This window comes from Protopterus annectens, chromosome 4.part0 (assembly GCF_019279795.1).
Source record: "Protopterus annectens isolate FY-2018-M chromosome 4.part0, PAN1.0, whole genome shotgun sequence".
Classification (NCBI taxonomy): domain Eukaryota; kingdom Metazoa; phylum Chordata; order Ceratodontiformes; family Protopteridae; genus Protopterus; species Protopterus annectens.
In genome coordinates this window covers 587,543,595-587,563,621 of record NC_056733.1, presented here as the reverse complement: position 1 = coordinate 587,563,621, position 20,027 = coordinate 587,543,595, and the positions used below count along the sequence as shown (strand labels likewise).

The 20,027-nt window shown below is 37.6% G+C and overlaps 1 protein-coding gene across 2 annotated transcripts in view; it reads left to right on the top strand.

The window, feature by feature from the left end:
- USP30 (ubiquitin specific peptidase 30) overlaps positions 1 to 20,027 on the top strand; it is an 811,144-nt gene that overhangs the window by 59,191 nt on the left and 731,926 nt on the right. For both annotated transcript variants that reach the window (XM_044068521.1, XM_044068522.1), the window contains exon 2: positions 17,004 to 17,113. In XM_044068521.1, coding sequence (XP_043924456.1) covers positions 17,004 to 17,113 — 110 coding nt within the window. The remainder of the gene's footprint in view (positions 1 to 17,003; positions 17,114 to 20,027) is intronic.

Below are 20,027 nucleotides of genomic sequence, written 5' to 3'. Positions count from 1 at the left end.
GGAGTGTCTGATAGTGGTGATAACTACCTTTTACTCTGGGCAGAAGGGGACACAACAGGTAAATCTGTGCCAGCATTTCCCGTGTGTGTGTGTGTGTGTCTACTACTTGGGGCAGGGACACGAAGCACTAGGTTCACAGAGAGGGTACTAGAAGACTTGGCTTGGACACTCTGCTGAGGACCATACCCTACAGCTGTACCAGTGAACAGTCTTATTGGGGACTTGGAGGGAGACAGATATAGAGACATCCAGACCCTGGGCTGTGTGTGTTCCCTATGTGCTCTAAAGGGAAATTGTACTTGATGCAGACAGGTCTGCATCTGTAATTACTGAGTATATCCATTTATATTCCAAGTGCACATCTCTCTCCAGTGTCAGGCTCCTTGATTACTGGCCCAGCATGGGGGCAACACATATTGGTGGCCATCTGTTTACTAGCATAATGTCGACAATCAGTTCTATTTTGAACTGAAACGTTGACTTTTTTACTTGAAATTTGACATTTACGAAAATGTAAACGTTGAAAGTAAGCCGGTAATGCCACGTTGATATGAATCGACATATCATTTCCTTTGCACCTATCAAATAAGGAACACCAGTTCCTGTTGTCAGCAGTACGAATGTACTGCACAACAATAAACTTTACGTTTATGCAGGGGGGGTGCGCCCCCACACCTCCTGCAAATTATATATTCCAACTCCGAGATCGTATTACAGTGAGGAAAGGGATGAATTTCCCTAACCGCACCGTACCATGATCTGTTACAATACTTTGAGTTCATATCAGCAAACGCACACTGCATTCATTGATATGAACTGTCGATAGGAGATGTTCAGCACGATGGACGTTCGAAAATCCAAATTTTGAGTATTCCATCTGTGAACATCTCAACTCGAAATTTTAACAATAAGCCATGGCCATCACATATTGGCAGCAGTGGAGGGCATCACAACTGTTTAAATGATTGCCCTCACAGCTGACCCTTAATGGGGCGAACAAATGGGCTGACCCTTAATGGGGTGAACAAATGGGCTTGATTGTTTAGGAGAGGGATGATGATCAGCAGACAACAAAAGCTAAAACAAACAAAAAAATGACAAAATGTAAAAGATGCTAAGTGCCTTTGGTTAAAAAACAAAAGCAGAAATATTCTTTTTGTGTCTCTTTTGTAGAAGAAGCTCCGAAAATGCATTTTCACATCACATTATTCTAAATTAGGTTGTCATGAATGCTTTTCTCCTGACCCTGTCAGCTTCCTCTTTATCATGTCATATTGACTGTATAATTCTAATTATAAACTACATTGCCCTAACTGAAACATGGTTAAAACCACACCATCTGGACAGTAAAATCATCCCTCTTGGCTATAATATCCTTAGATTAGATCTACCTAAAAGAAAAGGAGGAGGAGTCTCCATACTCTACTCCAATTGTCTCTCCCAAATCAGTCCCACACTAGACTTACCCTCCTTCACACCAGCTGAACTCTTACTGACCAACTTCAAAGTTAACAGTTTCAACACCGTAACTGTCGCAGCAATCTGTATTCCCCCTGGTGATATTAACATACTTGAGAACATCCTATCTCACCTCTCACATACCATCCACAATAAAATAATTACACTGGGAGATGTAAATATTGATTGGCTTACAATACAAGCTCCCAACACTACTTCCTGTATAAACCTACATGGGTTTGAGCAGCTAATCACAACCCCAGACTACATTAATAAATCTCACCTACCTAGCTCTCTACTTAACTGGTTATTGATTTCCCTCCCTCAAAACTATTATAACTCCCAAACCCTTCCAAATGCACTCAGCGACCACTGCCCTATAACAGTTACCAGACATACTCTCCACCTTACCAAACCTAACAAATTTATTACCATCCGCTCACTTTCTCATTTCTGTCGTAACTCCTTTATTCACCAACTCTCCAAAATTAACTGGTCTTACCTCACCACTCTTCCTTTAGATGAAGCTGTCCACTCCTTCAACACTACATTCCTAAACATTCTTGACTCCCTTACTCCTCTTTGCACAATTAGAATCAAATCTAATACTGCTCCCTGGCTCACTAAATCTACCATAACCCTCATGAAAGACCGGGATAGGATTTGGAAAATGTGGTCTAAAACTAGGACCCCTTCTCTTCTTCAGATATAAAATTAAAAAAATCATCCATTATGACAAAATAAACTTCTATGCCAATCCTCCCTCTGCTCTTAAGTCAGACCCAAAGAAATTCTGGAGCTCTATTAAACAGACTCTTCATCCAGGAAAACCTTCTTCTCCTAACCCATGTCGCAATGCAACACCTGAAGACATAGCCAACAAATTTAACAATCATTTTATAAACTCAATACCCTCCATAATAACCCCCCCCCCCAGAAACAACACTAGTACCCCCACAAACTCTATACCTCTTCCAAATCCTCCTAACTCCTTGTCTCTAAAAGCAGTATCAACTAACTATGTAAAGTCATTACTCTCTAAACTTAAACCTTGCTCCCCATCTGTTGACAAGCTACCCTCTTACTTCCTGCAGATTGCCTCTGAACCTCTTACCTATCCTGTATCCATCTTAATCAACTGATCCATTTCTGAATCCTATGTCCCCACTGTATGGAAGAATTTCTTTACTCTACCCATTCACAAAGGGGGCAACTCCTCAGACATATCCAACTTCAGACCGATTGCTATACTCTCTCAACTCTCAAAAATCTAGAGAAATGCATTCACAAGCAGGTAATGCATTACCTTCACCAGGAAAACCTTCTCACACCCACACAGCATGGTTTCCGTCCCAAGCATAGTACAACTACTGCACTCATATCATTCATCAACATAGTCTCCCTAGCTCGTGATAACAATAAACTTGTCTCATGCCTATTCCTTGCCCTTTCTAAAGCCTTTGACATCTAGATAAACTCACTAACTTACATTTCTCTCCCCCTACTCTCACCTGGTTCTCCAGCTCTCTCTCTACCCGCCAGCAATCAGTTAAGTGACTCTCTGCACTATCCTCCCCACTCACTGTACAAATGGAAGTCCCCCAAGGGTCCATACTTGGACCACTACTCTTTAATATTTTCACCAACTTGCTCTACTCCTCTTGTCCCCAGTCATCTCTTGTGCAGTATGCTGATGACTCATCTGTTATAACCATTGCTGTCAACCCAACTGACCTCCACTCAACTACCCAGGCATCCTTCCACACCATTGAGACTTGGCTTAGTGATAACAAACTAATACTTAATCCAAAAAAACTGAGCTCCTACTCTTCCTCCCTAAAAACATCACCACACTCAAAGGTACATTTACCATCTTATCCTGAAACAACACTATCATCTCAGCTGAATATAGTACTAAATTGCTAGGTGTTACAGTAGATGATCAGCTTAAGTTTGATCTTCATATTGCTAACTCAGTAAAAAGAACTCATCAGGAACTTGGGACACCTTTTCTGTAGCAAGAAATACTTAACTAACACTGCCCGAATAACTCTCTCCCAGGCTTTATTACTCCCAGCACTCCTGCACAGCTGCCACATATTCACAAACTTAAGTTCTACACTTATTTCCAAGCTTGAAACTACCTATAATAAGATCACCAGATTTGCAGCTAACCAAACCTACAGTTCACACCACTGCTTAGCATTACAGCAACTAGACTGGCTAGAATTCCCTCAGCTGCTTCAACTATACCAGCTACAAATCATCCACTCTATCCTCTACTACCCTCCTTCTGCCCCAGCCTCTCCACTATCATATCCAAATATTCCCCTGCTAGGACTCTATGCAGCTCAAATCAGACATCTACAAACCCAAAACCAAAATAGGCTGCCTTCTCTATAACTGTAACCCAGCTACATCCTGGAACCAACTCCCCTTGGAAATAAAATCCCTCCAGCATAGCAAAAGTTTTAAATTAGCCACAAGGAAATACCTAAAAACAAAGTGGTCTTGCCACTGTAGCCAACCACCCTGAAACCACCATCCTTTCACTTATTTCACCACCTCACTCTTAATTTATCTCTAAGACTATTCCCCTGCCTCTTCTACCTCTTCCCTTCCTCTATCTCTAACCATTCTTAATTCTTACAATCTCAAAACAACCTACCTGTCTAGTCTGTCTCCTATACTCTACCTCCCCTACATTTCCTACTAGCCATTCTTACTTTCCTTTCTTGTTTCCAAACTCCTATACAACTAGACCCTACCCACTTTAAATAAGCATGTGCCTAACTATTAACTCATTTTGCTCTAAGCAGCTTAAATAATATTGTAACTAGTCACATTTTCTTCTGCTAATTGTTTAAAACCTTGTTTGTAACAACTCGCATACTTGTCTGCCAATTGTTAATACTCTGTATAATTGAATTGCCTGAGGAGCTTTTTTTCCTCTCCAGGTCTCTGCTTGTAAGATCCTATACCTGATTGTTACTAAAATTTATTAAATTCTTTTCTAGTCCTGAGGAGCTTGTCTCCCCGGGTCTGTGCTGAAAATGAGCCAAAAGCTCAGCCAGACTAACCCGGTTAACAAATGTAAAATAAAATACATTTATGCAGTGTATTTCCAGATGATTTGCAACATTTGATTTTTCTGCAGATAGCCATTCCACATTCGTCACCTGTTCATTTACTTTAATAGCAGTGGCTCTTACGTCTTCTGTAGGTCTTTTACCAGTGCTGTACATAATCATGTGGCACCATAAAAGGTATGTACTGCTTCTATCTTCCATCCTTTATGTATCAACATAAAAAAATGAGAAAACAGAATGGATAGTCGAATTCTAATGGCACACAAGTCAGAAAGCTGTTTTGGTCACTCAGACTTGTTAATGTGTCGTGGAAGATATAACTTTTTGGAAGTGCTGCCTATTGAAGAGTGTCACTCCTGAGCAAAATGGGTATCCAGTGTACTGACCAGTAAAAAGTTTAGATTCAATAACAAAATATAAGAGCTAGTGCAAGGTCTTAAAGTTGTCATTCATTATGACTTCAACTTCTTCCAGCTGTCTTCATTGCATTGGCCAGCAATTTTATTTTTTATTCAGGCTGTAGTAAGTACGACGGTACTGCTGTATACACAAGCAAGCAGTTGAGCCTCTCATAACATTTTGGAGGATCTCTCCCGTCATTGTTGAAAAGAGTATATTTTTCCACACTTGTCTTTTCATATTATCCCTCATATCTACAAATCATTCATGTTTCTAGCTGTAGGCAGTGATCTCCTGGCCACTGCATTTGTGTGACTTTGAAGTGTGTGTACAGTTTCAAAGTCAGACCCCCATTACCTTCATCCTGGGTCTCCACGCTTCATACCCTCCTCCTCTTGCTATGTTTTCCATAGTGCCAGTGCTCCTCCTTTTGGTCCATTTGATGTTAGTATTCAGATCCACTGATGCCAACTGTGTCCTTTTATCCTTCATGGACATCTGTACTACTGGCATTGGTCTAGCTGATGTCAGCCTCACCAGTGTCCCTAAGTCAGTATATCCATTGTTGGCTGTTTAATCATTCATTGTCCTATCTTCTGCTTACAAGATGTCTTTGATGGCAGCAACAGTACTGCAGAGACCGATGTTGTCAGTGCCATTCTGCAGGGATATTCAGAGTTTCCATGGATTTGGTCTTGAGACACCACTACAGGCCTTGAGCTCTCTGTGTTTAGGAGTAATAAAGTATCCCAGGCAGGGATGTCTACTCTTGCTAAAGGTCTGGCCATCTCTTCTGTAACAGAATCCCTGTCTCTCAAATGACCTTTATTAAATTTTCACACATGACATAGGTAATCTTACATTTATATAAATGAAAAACAAAATAATGCCACTTTAGTTGTAAACGGTATACTTCAAAGACACCATTGAAACAGCTGTAGTTGCAAACATTATACATCACTTATAATCCTTCCCATCATTGTCAGTTAAGCATTATATGACTCATTCATACCCTGCCTCTTAAACCTCATTCCTGCTCTGCATATATTGTTCCCACAATTTCCATTTTTTTTCCTATGTAGTTTGCTCCTTCCCTTTTCTAAAGATCTCATTTCCAGTTGTTTTATCTCTGTTACTATATTCACTACTTCTAATAAAGTTTGTCTAGACTTTGATTTCCATTTTCTAGTAATTGCTTTTTTGGCAGCCACCATAATTAGACTCATCAAGGCTTTAATATGTCTAGGCAGTTCAGATTCTGTATCATAACTCGAAAAATCATCTCCCCAGTCAATCCAATCTGCTCACTCAGCATCTCCGACAGAGCGGTATGCAGGGAATCGTAAAATCTGCCAGCTCATTACACCCGCCAAAAAATATGTTCCCAGCCACCTCTTTCTTGCCCGTCACACTTCCAACATTTGCTATCCACCTGAACAAAAATTCTTTGGTGTCTGCTTGGGGTATAAAAATAGCTATGTAAACACTTCCAGGCAAAGATCGTAAATCCTCTAGACTTTGTTGCATATGTGGGAGATATACATATATCCTCCCATTGTCTCTTTGTGAATTGTTTATCCAATCTCTCTTCCCAATCCTTTCTAAGCTCCTCTGATTGATTTTTATAATTATCATGCAATATTGTATATGCTTTACTAATTATTCCCTTTTTAATGGCAGCTTTTGTTCTAGATTCTATTAAAAACTCTTTCACTGCTGGTCTTTCATTCAGGAGCCCCCTATTTATTTCTCTTTGCCTATACTCTGATATCAATCCTTGATAGGGAAGGCAATCTCTAACTTGCAGTCCAAATAACTTCTTGGCCTCTTCCCATTCTATTACCTTTCCCTCATTAGTTATTTGCTCCCAATACCTTTGTTCCTTTGCCAGTTTTCTCCAATAAATTCCAGCCCCCTGTTGTCTGTTATCTGTATCCCTGACAACAGTCATCCCTATCAGCAAAATCTCTTTTCTCCATTCTCGTGCTGGTTAGGTTCTTAGAATACTCTCTGCTATTTTATGAATATAATACTCTGCATGATTTTTGTTGTTCTTAAGAGTCTGCATCCAAAATCCCAATATGTCCTTATTTCTTGAGCTTCCTCCCTGTATCAGCATCATTCCTTTCCACTTTGAATTATATTTTTCTGTTTGTGCTATGTATAAGAGCCTTAACTGTGTTGCTCTAAAATGCCCCCTCAAATTGGGTAATCCTAGTCTGCCTTCTTCTATTGGAAGAATCAGCTTATCCCACTTGAACATTGATATCTTCCCTTCCCAGATAAAACCCTCCAACTCTTTTTTAATTGCTATCCACAGCTTCTTCTCTGGTTTATAAAAATATGTCTGACCTGTGTATAAGGCTAAAGGGACTAAAAACATTTTAATGGCTTGTATCTTAGTATCCATATCCATATTACAAAGCTTCAAGTTTCTCAATTTTTGTATTATCTTTTGTGTAGTCTTGTCTCACATATCCCAGCATTATCACAACAGAATCATTTCTAATCCATACTCCTGCACTATCACAACAGAGTCATTTCTAATCCATACTCCTAAGTTCTTCATTTTATCATGTGCCCATAAATATGGATATTGCTGGACCAGTTTGTGTGTGGGTACATAATTTACCATTGTTGCCTTTGTTTTAGCTTCATTAATTTTGTATCCCGAGAAGATCTGAGACTGTCTTAAAATGTTCCCTAACACTGTGATGTCCCTTTCTGGTATTGTCATGTATAGAATAATATGATCTGCAAATAGAGACAGCTTTTCTGGCAACCATACCAATTATATCCTTGAATTTCTGAGTCCCTTATTTTTTTGCCAGTGGTTCTAAATATAATGCAGACAACCTTGCCTGGTTCCTCTACTCAAGCAGAAGTTATTGGAGAGGACCCCACCCACTTTAATTTTCACATCTGATCCCTCATATATTCTTCTAATCGACCTTATAATTGTATTAGGGAAAGCAAATTGCCCTGCTCATGAATTCCCAGTCCACTCTGTCAAATGCTTTCTCTGTATCAAGACCCACCTATAAATGTGGTATTTTCTTACATTTGGCTTCCCTCTGGATCATCAGTGTTCTGTTAATATTGTCAAATGTTTCTTCCCCTCCACAAAATTCACTGATCCAGATCTATCAATTTTGGTATCACTTCACCATTCTTTGAGCCATTATAGACATAAAGACTTTATAATCATGGTTTAGTATTGAAATGGGTCTCCATGAAGCTGGATCCAAAGGGTCTTTACCCTCTCTAGGTATTACTGTTACCACCACCTTCTTACAGGATGCTGGTACTTCTCCAGCTCTTAAAATACTGTTAAGCAAAATCTTCCAGATCTTTTAGTTTTTTTCCCTCCTAACTTCCAAACTTGTCTATTCCTGGGGACTTTCCTGTAGACTGGTTATACATAGCCATTTTGTCTCACTCCTTCCAATCCTAACTGTTAGTAATTGAGCCTCATCTACCGCTAACCTTGGCATAATTAATTCTTCTTTAAACATTTCCGTTTGTACCTTTTTCTGATTTCCGTATTTCTCTGCTCTATACAAACATTCATAAAATTTCTGAAATATTTCTAATACTTCTACAGAGTCTCTTGTTATCTTCCTTGTTATAGGCTCCCTAAGCTTGGTGACAGCCCTTTATACTTTCTGTTGTCTGAGTTGTCATGCTAAAAGTTTTTGTGCTCTAGAATTATTATGAAAAAGCACTTGCTTAACAGCACTCATTCTAAACTCGTACATATTATTGAGGTAATCCCTTATTTTCTGTTCAGCAGTCTGCAGTTGCCCCTTTTCTTGTCCTGAGAGATTCCCCTATTTTGCAATACTTCAACTTGTCTAACCATATCTCCCTTTTCGTTATTTCCACTCTAGTTTAAACTCCACTTTAATTTTATCCCACTCCCTAGCTATGTTTTTCAGAAGAAAATCCTATCTTCTCTCGTAGCTCCTGAATGAATTCTAAAACCCATTCCTTAAAGTCCTCTCTTTTCAACCGATAGGTGGGAAAGCACCACTATCTCATTTTTATTTCATTACCTTGTGTTTTTATTTTAGTTATTATTGGCGCATTTTCTGAAATAGTTATTGGGTGCGTTTCAAGACCTGAAATTAAATGCACATGTTCCTGTGAGATATAAAATCTATCTAATCTAGCCCAGTTTTTGGATCTCGGTGAGTAATATTTAAATTCACTCCAGACTCCTTGTCTTATCTTCCATGCCAAACATTTTCATAAATTTCTTCAAAAATCTACCCTCTTTGTTATATTTTCCCTTCTAGGCCTTCCAGACACATCTTCACTGTTCCTTGCTGAAAGCTGATTACTTCTTCCAGAATTTTCTTGAGCTCCATTATAGCAGTTTTAGGGGGGATGCAAATGCATGCCAGTGTAATCCTCCTCCCTAACCAGTAGCCCCTTAGTACTATGTATTTTCCATTATTATCTTTTTTTCCCTTCTTGTATACTATTGGAGCTCCTCTTGGTAATTAATATAAGTACTCCTCTTTTCCTTTGACCCAGATATTCTGCTGAATAACCATCCTGAAAACCTTTCTTTATCAAATTCACATATTCAGTTCTTTCCAGGTGTATCTCCTGTAGCATAGCTATTTGCACTGTACATTTTTTAATATAGGTCACTACTCTTTCTTTTTTATATTTATCTGTAAGACCATTCAGATTGAAAGACATTACAGAAAGCATCATTTTCTTATATAGTTATTACCACCTTTTATGTATAACTGTTTTTTTGATAAATGTCTAGTTCCAACTTTTATGTTACATGTACATACTGTTTGGTAGGTTGGTCTTTTATACAGTTGTTTTCTTGTCATATCCATTTGCGCTTATGCTACATCTTGTCTAATATTTTTTTTTTTTTTGAAATCCCTCAAACAGAACAACTCCCCCCCAAAAAAAACTCATAAAACCTATTAACTTGATAATAACACACAAAACTATGTACATCTTCAAATATTGAACATTTTGCTTCCTAATAGGAACATAAGATCTAAATTGATAGCTACACAGATAGGCTAAAGTTAAGCAAAAAGAAAGGTTAGTCATACTAAGATGCATGGTACGGCGTGTGCAATTAGTAAGTGCTGTTTGATTTTGTATATTTTTATAGGTCTCCCATTTGAGAAAACACCTGAATGCTTTAAAAAACACTTTCTCCAAGCCATTTCTCTGTATCAAATTGTCTTCTTGTAACATGCAAACCAGACACAAAACTGCTAAGGGTACCTTGTTTATCAGAAAAAAAGCCTTCTAATATTCAATATTCTTTTTCATTTACATCCTTTGTAATAAACTTGTTACTGGATAACTCAGGCATTTCCCTATGCAAGCATGGGAAAAAGCACACTGATTTTTCTTTTGTCATACTCTTTTAACCAGACCCTTCTGCTCTACCCCCATCTCCTACCTTCCTCTTTTTTTCCTTGCAATGCCTACATTTCTTAAAACTGAAAAAAGAAAAAGAGAGAAGGGTGAAAAAGAAAAAAAAAACACCTGTTTATATTAGTATCCCCATTGCATTTAAAAAAATGAGAAAACTTTACTTCAAGTCTAATTGGTTTTGTATTATCTTTAAACCTGTCACACCTGGGAAAACCCCTGATTGTTTTCAGGGAAGACTATGTCCTAGCCAATTTCTCTGTTCTTTTTTTTGTCTTTTCCCTAGTCATTCACCTTCCACAAGACTGCCTCCAGTTTCTCTTTATCAGATTGTCTCCTTGGAGACATGAAGACCAGCTGCAGAAATGCTGCTTAATATACATGCATGCAATTGCTAGAAAGAAAGCCTCATAATATTCAATATTCTTTTTCATATACTTGCTCTCTCTCTCTCTCTCTCAAAGGACCTTAATCAATTATTTCCCCATGCAAGAATGAAAAAGGCACATTAATTTGAACTTTGTCATGCCATTTTAACCAGGCTCCATTTCTTTAATCATTGCATTGCCTATATTTCTCAAAACTGTACAAGAAGAAGAGAAGAGGGGAGAAAAAGAAAAATATCTGTTTGCAATCCCCATTACACTTAAAAGTAGCATGCAAAGAAAACCATGCACCACAAATACAGTACTATTAAGAAAATAATGTTTTCTTTACTTACAGGTAGCATTCTCCCCTCTCTTGCCCTCCTCAAAACATTTTCTGAACATTAATAACATGAAATAGGGCATATACTCTAGAGTCCCCCACATATCAAACAGGTTTTGAAAGGTCCAATATTTCCAGATATTTTCTTGTTGTCATAGTTCGCAAATATAATTATTGCATTGTAAACCCACATTAAACTTCTGATTTTTATTACTGTTCTCCATCACCCAAATCCCGTCTCTAAATCATTTCCAACATACTCTTGATTCAAGTAGTCAGCTCTTATGCTCCCATCCTTCTCTCCAACATTTTCCATTGAAATACTGGAAAAAGTTTCACAGGTGCAGTCTCTCTGTGGCCTTTATTACCAGAGGAATATGAAGCAGAATCTCCTTCTGTTTCACAGCTCAGTTTGTGTTGGACAGACTTCTGTATTTCCTCCTTAGCATGCACTTCATCAAAAAATTATTTTGTTCCTCCAGGAAAGAACACATTGAAGACAGCTGGATACAGCAGTTTGAATCTCACACCTGCATTTTGATATTCTCTGAATAGTAGAAGGAATTTACTTGTCTTTTACCTGGTGATCATTGAGTAATCATTCTCCACAACGCTCTGCTGTCTTCCACTTTTAGTATTTTGTCCTTCTGTCATGGTTTTCTCAGAATCAACTCCTTCTTGCTGGTAGGATTGTATCCTTACGATTAAAGGTCTAGGTTGCGTTCTTATAGCTAGGTTTGGAGCATACACATGATGTACCCTTTCAATTGACGGTTCCTGCTGAGGAATACCACTCCAGTTGCTTATTTGTGCTTTCATAAAATTAATGCAGTCTGTTCCTTCCAGCTTCTCTGGTATAGCTGAAAATCTCAGGTTTTCTCTACATGCTCTGTCCTCTAATTTTATTATTTTTTGAAACATCTCTTCCTGAGCATTCTCATATTCATCCAGCCTTTTCTTCGTTTTGCCCGCTGATTTTTGCAGCTTTATCATCTCAGCTGAATATCTCTTTAAAGCGTCTTCCATTTGTTCTAGCCTTTTGTTCTTTGTGTTGATATACTCTATCAGTGTTTTGTTTATTTTAACCAAGTTGGTATGCATTTGTCTTGTATCTTCCTGTAGGTTATTGGAAGTCATGTCTGAAGGTTGCATTACTTTTTGCTGAACAGCTGCAGAGCGCTCACCAGTCAGTGTTTCTTCCTCACTTTTTGTAGCTGATTTTTTTTCCAGGTCTTCTGTATTTCTTTATTCCTGGCATCCAGGCAGTGTACTGAAATTTACCCATAAACACAAGTCTACTGGCCTTCTCTGCTGAGTTTCTGTTTTCACACTGGGAGAGCTAGAAACAAGTTGTTACTCAGTACACAGCCATCTTCGAAGTCGAAACATGCACCATATTGAGCCAGAACCAGATACACCAGCAGAGGACACAGAGGTCAGTGGAGGTGCTTGTATATCTCTTTCCAGCATTTCCACATTTTGAGAGTTGTTGCAGGTCACAACATAGGGGGTAAATGGTCCTCAGAGTCAGTATTGTCCATACAATGCAGATTGCAAGAGGCATGCATATCTACTCAGTCTTCATTGGTACACCCACCTTTGGCTGTGATTTTGTAAGACACTACACACCTAACTTAGGAGAACCAATCAGTTCTGGCCTTGACTGTTTGGAGGTCCAGCAAGTTCCTCCATCTTGTATATGAGTGCTTAATAAGATCAGAAACCCTAAAGCCAGATATAACCGTCTTTGCTATTGCCTGATGAAAAACCTGATTCTGTGGAGTCCTACTGTTCATTATTGGATAGCAAATGTTTTGAATTGAACAGATTTGGGAAATGTGCTTTTGCATCTTTCTTGTGATCTTGGAGGACTTTTCAACACAATTTGATAGACAAAAATGCAACAGTTCCTTTAAACCCTTGATTAAGATACAGGCTTCCTCCTGCATAATACAACCTTGAGGTCTTTGTGGCTTGTAGTTCCCTGGAAGGGGTTGCTAGAGCAGCAGGATCCAGCATAACCTGAAGGTGCTGCTTAGAACAGCAAAATCCAGCATAACCGGTAAAATCATTGGGTATACAATCAATAACAGCAAAATAAAATTTCTTGTTATTGTGGCATACCAAGGTGTGCTTAAACAATGCGTTGTCTATATTTTTACTTTTAATGACGTATGTGTGTTCATATATTCTTCTCCTAAACTGTCTGTTGGTCTTACCAGTATAAAATGACGTACATGCTGAACACTTAGCTAAGTAAATTGCAAATGTCGACCCACAATTAAACACCCCTAGAACCTGCCAAATTCTGCTGTGGGTACTCACTTCAATGTATGAATAAAAATGATTTTAACGGTGACAAAGAAGTGGAACTAGATTATAGAGACTTGAAGTGGCAGATTTTTTTTAATGCTTATAATGCGTCTGGGATGAATAGTGGAGTGAATTATAAAGCAGTTTTGCAAAGGAAAGTTTATTATGAAAAATATAAATAATGTTTGTTTGCTTGTGGATTTACATAAAGTTTTTTGAAACAATATTTTTTATCATTTATCTTTTAATGTTTGTATCATTTTTATTATTGGAAGTGTTGTGATTGGTTAATTACAATTAGAGACAGTATTTAATGGTAATGCAATGGGAGCTGTTCATTTTGAAGAAGGCCTTTGTTTTATGGCCGAAAGTGCTTAATCCTTGTAATAAATTCTCATGGACTTTTTAGAGGTGTTCAACTTTTTCTTCGTTTTTACAGCATAGTATTTACATTTTTACACTACTTTGAGTTTTTGAGGCATTTGGTATAAGTTTGCATAGGTATTAGCAGACTTCAGATAGTAAATGTTGGAGGTGTGATGTAGAAGGCAGCTGGGAAATGTCTTTTGGGAGTGCAATAATCTGGCTGATTTTAATAATTCCCTACAGAATACTCTTGGCAGAAATATTGGGATCCAAATGGTTTTAATTAAGAAAATATTTTTTTTGTTCTTGGGCACATGATCTGAATTGCCTTGACATATTGGGCTTAAGTTTAATTCTGTTAGTGCCAAAAAAAGCAATTACTAGAAAATAGAAATCAAAATCTAAACCAGTTGTATTCACAGTATTGAATATTGTAAAAGAAAATAATTGTAAATGGGATCTTTAGAAAAGGGCAGGAAGACTTGCATAGAAATAAATGGAATTTGTGAGAGCAGTGCTTACAAAATAATGTTCAGAAGGTGGAGTGAGGTTTAAGGGAACGCAGGAATTGAGCAAGTTATGTAATCTTGGACTAAATGAGAGTTGTTGGTAAAGAAAACATATGTAATGTATAATGTATGTAAATGGAAAATTTTAATATGGTTTGTTTTCTTTCCTATTAATGTATGTGTGCCTATGTCGTAAGTAATAATTTAGTAAAGGAATTAAAAAAAATCCTCTCATTGAAGACGTTCAGAAGGGAGGAGATTCTCCCTTCGTGACTAGTGTGGTGCAGGATACCCAAAGTAATGACTAGTGAGGCTTTAGCCCATGGCTAACACATGCTATTCCTGTCCACATCTTAGTCTGTGGTAGCTGTCCCACTCAGAGTTCTCTTTTCATAGTCACTCTTCACTGCGTACTCCCATGCTTAAGAGGAAAGTGGATATGTTCTTTAAGTCTTTTTGGATATTTTTTCCATATCAGAATTTCAAATGGTCTTGAGTATTCATTCAGTTTTGCTGAGTAGCCAGTTGTTAGTAGTTTTGGATGTTTCCAGTTGGACTTACCTCAGACCATAGGACATATGAAGTGAATTTCCATAATTACAGCTCACATCAGACTCCAAGGCGTCAGTTTTTCCTCAGTTAGATTATTGGTTCTTGGCTTTTCAACTCAGAAAGAGACTTATCTAGCAAAGGGCATCTTTGCTTAGTCGGCTTCACTTAGAACTGGCTGTGAACTTTTCAAAGTTCAACTTCTAGTGCATCAGGTGTTAACTTTTGTAAATTTTTGCCTAGATGCCAAGAATTGTTGACATTTTTCCTTCTGGAAAGGCTCTATGACATTATTTTGCCAGGACATCTCTTGTCATCTCAGGCTTCTTGTATGAAAACATGTTTCTGAGTCCTGAGGTCTCATGGCTGCCTCACTTTTCATATTCCCACATGCCATGTCACTTTGTTTGTTTTTAGTAGTCCTGTGTGGTCTCATATTTCTGCTCCTATCAAGTATTCTAGACCTTACAGATCACTTGTAGAATGATTTCGTAACTTTCCTTCAAACCTGTTGTAGTAGATGTCTTCCTTGAAGAAGAGGGCACTTTGAAATGTGAATAACACAAGAGAGAATCCCAGTTTTACATATTACTGTTCTGAAGATGAATGTTTTCTTGTGTTACAAGGTTTACACAAATTCCTACTTTTTGGAGATCTGCCCGTTAAGTTAGACAACATGGCAGCATTTTTGTGTATTACATAAAAGGGAGGATTTAATTTGCCGTTTTGTGTAGGGAAGATGTGCAGGTTCACAATGGTCCATTCAGACTGCATTTTTTCCTTCGTTCACATTCTGTGGAAGCAAGCTGTGTAGTTAATATTCTTATCACTTCATTCCCAAAGAATGCTTTTGCTTGGCATAACGTTTAAGGTGTGTATCCCATAAACGGAAGGTATGGGGTTTGATTCTCTCATTTAAAAGGGAAATTGGCTAGGCTTAAAATAGCCTACAAGGGCAGCTAGCCCATTATTTATCTATGAACTTATCTGAGTTATTGCATTGTCATGCCTTATGTGAGTGGTCTCTTAACCCCTCTCTTGCCAGAAAAACTTTCCACAAATAAGGTAAACCATTCTGTAGATCATAGTCCTCTGGCCTTCTTCTCTGCTTGCATCTCCAACTAGTTCTTTTTCATCATTATTTCTCCCTCGTCCTTCCTATAAGTGGTCAGAGTTGAGATGTTTTGGCACTGCTGTAGCTTCAGGATCTTCTTTATATCTCCTCCTCATTTCTTCTGAAGATAAACATTATCCAAAGACAAAGCAATCTTAAGTGCTCCATTTGGCTGACAAAGTTGTGATTTTTCTTTATTAAAATCTTCATGCTTTGAACCCCTCTCTGGCTGACTCCCCGTCAAACAATTGTCATGCAGCCTTCAGGGAATGATCATACAGACCTCCATGCTGTCAGACTGACATCTTAATTTCTCAAGTTTCATTACTCACCAAGGCTGATCAACCCTCTGACAGGGTTGTGTTCATCATATGCTGTCCTCAGATGATCTGCACCCAGAAGTCATACAGACAAATGGAAAACATGATATTGCGCAGTTGTTAATGTTTTTTCTGATGTTATATTCTTTATTACAGATGTGCTAAGCTTTATTACTGCTGTAATTAATGTTGAACACTGCCATTTTGTTTGTCTATTGTAATGACTGAAAACGGTCATTGGACAAGTTCATTCACTCGGTTAACAAACTGAATTGAAAAAAAAAAAGTCAATCACTCACTCCCCAGGGAGAGTTAGCTAACAACTCAGTCCTACAAGTCACTGGGGTTGGATATTTTTGATATCAGATATGAAAGTTATGGGTACTCGCCATAATGATAAATCTGATAGAAGAGGTTCAGCCACAGTAACTGCCCCTGCCTGTGCTGTGTTTTTTTTAATTTTCTTTTACTGTTTTACTCTGTGAACAGTTTGCACTTTGTCCAGAAACTATAGAGGAGCAATATGGAGTGATAAGAGTGTAGGATGGGGTGGAGTTAGCAGCCAGGAAAATTTTTTATGCTGAGTAGTAGTGAGGCCGTATCAGCCCTGCAGGTTACTGCATATGAATCTTTTCACACAAATCTAGTATTATGGTAAGTACTTAAACTTCTTTTTACTCTTAAAATAAGTGCATGTTATATTATTGTTACTTAGTTTAATAACGGTATGAAACTAAAACTATACTCGTTAATGTTTTAGGCATAAAATGATGAAAAACTGGGGAGTTATTGGTGGAATTGCTGCTGCACTGGCTGCAGGTATCTATGTCCTCTGGGGACCAGTCACTGAAAGGAAGAAACGGCGAAAAGGTAAGAGAAAATTAACATTTGCTTTTATTTTTATTTTAAATTTTTTGAATTGAAATGTGTTGGATTATTAGCCATATATTTTAACCGGCAGAGTATGTAATTATTTATTGAATTTAGAAAGTACATTGGCAAAGGGAACTGCTTCATTTTCAGATATGTAATTGGGAACATTGTTAGCAGCATGCTCATGTATAAAAGTGGTGGTAGTAACCCTGTCCTTTTTTATTTTGTTTGATGTATACCACAATAATCCTTAGGTTATCTGAGTATTTATTTCTCCAGAGAAAGTAAGTTCCAGATGTTAAAGCATAGTCCGATTTGTACTTTGTTGCACAGGGCTTGACACTAAATAAAGTAGCATAGATAATGTTTGTATAAACTGCTACTTCTGTAACTGCTAGTGATGATAGATTGTTGGTTCCTAGTATTTCCAGGCTGTGGAAAGGATATCCATGTAGATGTGGTCTCTGGTCACTGAAGGTAGACAACAATGGTAGTGGCAATAACTTATTTTTTGTTATTGTGTTTGAGTAGGTATAAGGGATTATTAGTCTTAACCTGTTAACAGCTTCAGGTTCATAGGTAATTAGTAGACATTTGGTTCAGGAGACCATTGAGGAGACTAGCCCAATTTCCCAGTTGTCTATGAGCACTGTCTAGTTAAGTGACTTGCTTAGAGTCACACCCCAGACCATTGATTCTAAACACTTATAATGAAATGTTGATCTTGGATTAAATATAGAAATATTTTGTGCTAAATTTTTATTTGATTTTGCTCATGGGCATCGTATTCAGTTATTTTTATTTATACAATTATGTACAGTGCAAGATTGTTCCCTTGTTTTAAATGTGTTACTCCTCATTGCAAGATCATTTCTTAGCAAGTAGCAAGGTGTGATATCTATCACACAGCATGTTCTGCAATTGTTTATGTGATATTATTATTTTGCAGATTTTTACCTTGGAAATTATGAATCTACTAAGAAAGGAAGTGTCTGATCATTAGACTGATTCCCCGTATCATTTCTCCAGGTCTTTTTGGTTTCTAATCATGATGGGAATGGACCCCATTCTTAAGTCAAAGTATAATTAAAGTTCATGAAATTAGCATTATTTCAATCATTGATGTTAGCCAAAAGTGCTCTTTGCAGCATCTGCAGTGTGCCTAGAAATGACTCCTGCAATTCATACTGAGTTACATGTATTGGTAACATATCTAAGTATGATTATAAATTATTTTTTATAAGACGCATCGCTCCTACTACTATTGGAACTGTCTGGGTATCCTCCTTTCACATTGCCCTTGTTTCTGCCTGCAAATCCTGGTATTTTATGACTTTGTGTCTCTTTGTACGCAAGACACAGTAATCACTGGATGTAATAATTTCAGTGATCAATGCTACTTTTGACTTCTTTTCGTGGACAACTGTATCTGGTTTTCTGGCATCTATTTTTTGAACTGTTGGTAATGAGTGATCCCATGTGATATAAACTTTGTTTTCCATAATACTTTGTGGATCATGTTTCCAGTGCATCTCAGCTACTTCAATATCATAATGTTTGCACAATTCCCAATGCAACAATCTTGCTCCATTATTATGCCTTTCAGTATACATGCCTTATGCCTTTAGTGTCACACCCAGCAACAAGATGTGTGATTGTTTCCAATTCTGTTTTACAAAACCTGCATTTGTCTGTTTCTCAGACATATTCAATGAACTTTATAAACCAGCGTGTATGTAGTCCACTATCTTGGACCGCCAATGATTTAAATTCACCTCTTCTTAACCATTCCTGTGTTGGATCCCATTCGACATGAGGTTGTTCCAGGAGGTTTCTGTACTTGCAACTGTGTTTATGTATTTTCCACATTTCTTGCCTTCTCATCTGAGCCTTCTCCTTGTCTTCTTTCTTTTGTTTTTTTGGCATATTTGCCTTTTCCTGATTTTTAGCTACTTCTAGTTTGAATTCCATTCCCGCTTGACACTGATATGCTTCCACTAAACTAAGCATGGAAGTCTTCCTATATTTGTTTTCCTCGTGTTTTAAAACTTTCACTATGTTTGGATCTTGTGAGGTCATCAGATATTTATGCAGTCCTACTATTGCAGCTCTATATATGTAATCAGTTTGAAGGAAGCCCATACATTCTTCATATTGGGAATATATAATCTTAGTATGCACTTATTTTTTATAAATCATATAATAAGCATGAAACATTTTTCTTGTTTTCCTGTCTAACTGATCTAATGCCAAGTTAAAACAAGAAGCACAAATTGGTTTATGGCTTGGATGTTGTTTCTAGATGTTAGTGCTGTTTTAAGTATTAATTTTAGTCTTCTAAAAATATTCTTTACTAAGTTTTATTCGCATTTGTTCATGTTTTATTGTTGATCCTTCATCAGTTCCCAAATACTTGTACACTCCCTCCTGCTTAAATTCTTTTATATCACACTCCTGTCCTAGACTATTTTCTTGGTACTGGCAGCTTTCCTATTTTAAAGGTTGGTTTTGCACATTTATCAAGATTAAATGACATTCTTGTATCATATTTAAAAGTTTTGACCACTTGCAGTTGTGCTTTCAGTTGCTCAACTGATGAACTATACAGTTTAAATCATCCATGAAAAGAAGATGAGAAGTCTTTACATTTTTTTGTTTTCTGGGAGCCAAATTATAGCCATGAGCTAATCTGTTACGTAAACAGCGTAGTGGGTTAAGGGCAAGACAAAAGAGCAGCAGTGACGATGTCACCCTAGAATAGCCCCCTTTGAATTTTTATTTCTCGGATAATAATTTGTCCTTTATCATGGCTTAGCTGCAAAGTGGTTTGCCACTGTTTCATGGTCACTGTAATGTAATCAGTCAATGTAGGGTATAACTTGTACATTTGTAAGTACTGTTTTATCCATGA